The sequence below is a fragment of the Berghia stephanieae genome, chromosome 4 (assembly GCF_034508935.2).
Source record: "Berghia stephanieae isolate SIO BIC M18660-M18661 chromosome 4, UCSD_Bste_1.3, whole genome shotgun sequence".
Lineage (NCBI taxonomy): Eukaryota > Metazoa > Mollusca > Gastropoda > Nudibranchia > Aeolidiidae > Berghia > Berghia stephanieae.
Window position 1 is genome coordinate 77,342,596 of NC_088363.1, and position 5,000 is coordinate 77,347,595.

Sequence of the window (5,000 nt, forward strand, 5' to 3'; positions counted from 1 at the left end):
GCCAAGATGAGGGTCATTTAAATCCATCGATATTTGAAGGACGAGTTTAATTGCCAAATTGTTTAATGCACGGATTTCCAGAGCACGGCAGTTAACTGGTTTTAAAAAAAAGGGGGGGGGGGCGGAAAATCTTATTCCTCTTCCTTTCAATCCAAAACTTCATAAAATTGAAAACTTATAAACTTATATGGCCGTCAAGCATCTGGTCCTTTCAGTCCCCATGAAGAGACCGATCTCGCTGTTATATGCTTGTTTCAAGATCATGTCGAGTTTCTTCCATTGGCGAATTGTGGGGGCGTACAGATATGCGTAAATTTAAGAAAACGACTCAGATTATTTTCTTTTTCAATGACCAAACTATTGCCGTCCACATCGAAACTCGAACCCGGGCCGGGGCCTTTAGTTACTAAGTCAATTTTCATACCAAGTAGATTTCAAAGCCGCATCCTAACACTTCTCAATGAATGGCTACTCAACATCAAAGTCCTTATTGAACTATTCAACACCTTGTCAATAATCAACAGCCAACACGTTTCGTTGATCAGTATCATAGTCATCACCATTGTCGTCGTCATCACAACCACCACCATCACAATTGTAACCACCATCATCTTCATCTTTATATTCACATTCATCATCATTATCACCATCGTTCTCATCATCATCATCCTCCTCCTCTTCATCATCATCATCATCACCGTCGTCGTCGTCATCATCATCATCATCATCATCATCATCATCATCATCATCATCATCGCCTTCGTCTTCGTTATCGTCGTCATAATATTATAATTGTAAAGTCTTACCTTCCAGAGGCGGTATAATCTAGGTAGGTCACTGAAATCAGATTAAAAAAAAAAAAATTAATAAATGATTGTAGCTTTGAGTGAGCTCAATATATCAGGGAGATGGTCGAATGGATGTTATTTGCACTGACATCCGAGTTCGACCCTCCAGCGCCTGTAAGTGTGTACGGTTTTTTCTTCTTTGTACAAACACTTAGTCTATGTTGCTCATTTTTTCGGCTGTCGTTTGGATATTAAATAGATTAACGTTGGATTGACGGAACTAACCTTCACGTGTCCATCGTTTTCAGGGATGTGGTTTTGTGTTTTTAATTGCTTAAATGGCCATCTCCCCCCCCCCCCCCCCAACTATATTTCGGGCCTGATTAAAAAGAAATCAAATTCTCGCCTCTTAAGCAGCTCTAGCGACATCACACTGTTAATCAGAACAAAGAAAAATTCCAAAACCTTTCGATGATCGCTCTTTCGAATTTTTGGGCCCAAAGTCTGGGATGCTCAGAGGAAAGCAAACAATGGAAACATTCAAAACCATAGAATTAAACGAATGAGAATACGTACGAAGCCTAAAAAGTGGCCACCAATGAAAGCATTCAGCGCCATTTTGTTGTTGGCTGAGAATGTAGTAATTACCATTCATTCGGTATCTATGTCAACATAACGACACAAGAAAAACAACAAACAATATCAAAATCCACAATAAAATGTTTCAGAACTGTTGCGTATATTTATGGCACAACGAAGCTGTCAAAAAATGAAGTTAGAGAATGTGTGTAATCATGTATTATAATAACCTGTAATGTGTTTTCCAACCACCACATCATCTACTACTACAACCACCACCACAATATCATCACTAACACTACTACTACAACCACCAGCCCCACACCATTATCACTACCACTACTACTACACCACTACCAGCACATCATCATCACTACCACTACTACAATCACCACAACCACATCGTCATCACTACCACTACTACTGCTACCACCACCACCATATCATCATCATTACCACTACTACCACAACCACCACCACCACTACTACTGCAACCACCACCACATCACTACCTCAACTACTACAACCACCACCACAATAGCATCACTACCACTACCACTACAACCACCACAACCACATCGTCATCACGACCACTACTACTACAACCACCACCATATCATTACCATTACCACTACTACTACAACCACCACTACCACCATATCATTACCATTACCACTACTACTACAACCACCACAACCACATCGTCATCACTACCACTACTATACTACTGCAACCACCACTACCACCATATCATCACCATTACAACTACTACTACAACCACCACAACCACATCATCATCACTACCACTACTACTACAACCACCACCACATCATCATCACTATCACTACTACTACAACTACAACCACCACCACATTATCATCACTACCACTACTACTACTGCAACCACCACCACCATATCATCATCATTGAAATTTATTTTTTTTTAAATTTAGCTTTATATAGTGCAATATCTGCTAAATGTGCTCAAAGCGCTTTACAAGGGATCCCTGGTCAACATTTAACATGTAGGACGGGACATGACGCCTGTTAGGCGATATTACAATTTTTCGGACAAAGACAACTCTGTTAACGGCCAGGTACTCATTTTACACCTGAGTACGGTGAGAGAATGTGAGTAAAGAGCCTTTTCCAAGGACTCAACTATGCGCCGAGCGCGAGGCTCGAACCCAGGACCTTCCGATCCGGAAGCGAGTGTCATACTACTAGACCACATAGCCGCATCATTACCACTACTACTACAAACACCACCACCACATCATCATCACGACCACTACTACTACAACCACCACCACCACCATATCATTACCATTACCACTACTACTACAACCACCACCACATCATCATCACTACCACTACTACTACAACTACAATCATCACCACCACCACATCATCATCACTATTACTACTGACAACTACAACCACCACCAACACCACATCACCTCACTAACACTCAGTACTACAATCACTACCATTAGGTTTTGGAGCTTTACTTCATTTGAAATAAGGAAACTTCGGAATTGTATTTGGCATTGTGTTTATATATCATAATATAATTCTAATCAGTTATCTATTTAGAACTAGATACTATACAATATGTATGCCAAATACCACCACAATTCCCCTTTCTTGTGTGCGGGAATTCCTCTTTCGGCATTGAAATTGAGTGTGAGAGAGTCATCACTACACACATAAACAACAGAAACAATTTAAAAACAAGACTATGACACGCAACCACTCACACACGAGGCTATACTATTTATCCTTTTCTCTATATAGAATAAGATAAGACAAACAATAGCTTGACTCTCGCTACACTTCGCATTGATGTTTGTCGTCTCACGAGTTCAACTCTCGGTCGACCTGTCAATATTCCTTTTTGCCTCGGACGTAATCATTAATAGAATGTGTGGTTTTGACCGTGAAGAAAACCTTAAGAAGTCACATTTATATCATTTTAGAGAGATCGTTTTGAATAATTTTGAGTTAAACGAGCGAGCAGCAACTTGTTTTCATGAACGGCCGATCAGCGCTTGTTTACTATAGTAACGCGATTCCCAGCCAACATCAAAATGGCGGATATTTTTCTCATCGAGGCCGCTGGTTGGTTAGCCAATAAGAGCACCGTACGGTTTCCATTGGGTAAATTCCTTGTTCAAAACACATCTTAAAATATTTTTATTCGAAAAACGCTTTTACTCATAGGTCTTATTTGTTAATCTTGTAACCTGTGTCATGCTAAATATGTTGTGTTGTATCCTTTTATTATTATTCAATGAATTGTATTTTTGAGATGCAATTGAATAGAAAGCGCTATACTAAATGTACATCATTATTATATATAATTATTATTATTGTGGTATGATACTCGCCTTCGGAGCAGAAGATTCAGGGTTAGAGACCCGCTCTGAGCGGCGCATATGAAGAGATAACCTCCAAATTTGAAAACAGACTGAACGCTTTGGAAGAAACTCTAAAACACAAATGTGAAAAGGAAGGGTGAGAGATATAGTCAAAGAGGAAGTTAAAAGGGAAAACTATCCATCAAGTGGGAAGGATAATGAAGATATCGATAAATTGTCTTTGGCCATGTCTGGACTTGAGGAGAGAAAAGTTGAATATATTACAGAAGATAGGTCAAGATAATTAAGACATGATATGGAGGAAACCATCAGAATTGCAGCCATTTAAAACGGAGGGATTAATCAAGAAGACATTTCAAGAAAAAGAGAACTTGGGAAATTTGATAAAAATGATCCTAACTGAAAGCGAGTAAATTTCTCTGATCCAAAGTTAAAGGCAAAGCTAATTAGAAGGGGGAATTACCTCGTATTGTAGGCAGTTAGCATGAAATCCACCCATTTTCTTTTGATAAGAGATTCAACTACCCACAAAAGTATGGGACCATCTACTGGTGGAGAGGGATTACAAAGAAGAACAAAATTTTCTGAAGAATTTGCATGCCTCTTTCCTCTTCCAGTACGTAGATAAACCGACAAGATGGAGAGGCACAAACAATCCTAGTAAGCTCGACTTAATTATAACATCCGATGAACAGGATGTGGACCAAAAATTAACGTGAGCTTTTATATAGCACTGTATCCACTAAACGTGCTCAAAGCGCTTTAAAAGGGGTCCCTAGCTAACAACAACACAACATATAGTACGAGACATGACGCCTGTTAGGCGATATTACATTTTTTTCGGAAAGACAACGCTGTTAACGACCAGGTACTCATTTTACACATGAGTAGGGTGAGAGAATGTGGGTAAAAAGCCTTTTTCAAGGACGTATGAGTAACGTTGCCCGTATCCTCGCTTCTTTGTTTAATATAGCGCATACATCTTAGGATCGAATAAAGTTGATTGATTCAAAAATATTATATTACAGCTATTGTAAATCGGCCTAATTTGCAAATATGTTGACGTCTTGCATTAGAAAGATAAAAATGTTATCGAACTGATTAATTTTTATAGCGGGTAGCAGTCTGGTTTGCCCGTAGTCGATGCACAGACTTGCTCTTTCTTTCATGAATATTTATTTATTTATTTATTCATCCATTCATTTAATTATTAAATTCGCATACATAACAGTGTACTGAGCTGAATGTATTA

The 5,000-nt window shown here is 38.9% G+C and overlaps 1 protein-coding gene across 2 annotated transcripts in view; it reads right to left on the minus strand.

Moving 5' to 3' along the window:
* The window catches only part of LOC144971292 (uncharacterized), a 63,744-nt gene that overhangs the window by 50,715 nt on the left and 8,029 nt on the right, over window positions 1-5,000 (minus strand). For both annotated transcript variants that reach the window (XM_078911909.1, XM_078911910.1), the window contains exon 3: window positions 807-837. In XM_078911909.1, the coding sequence (XP_078768035.1) occupies window positions 807-837 (31 nt within the window). The remainder of the gene's footprint in view (window positions 1-806; window positions 838-5,000) is intronic.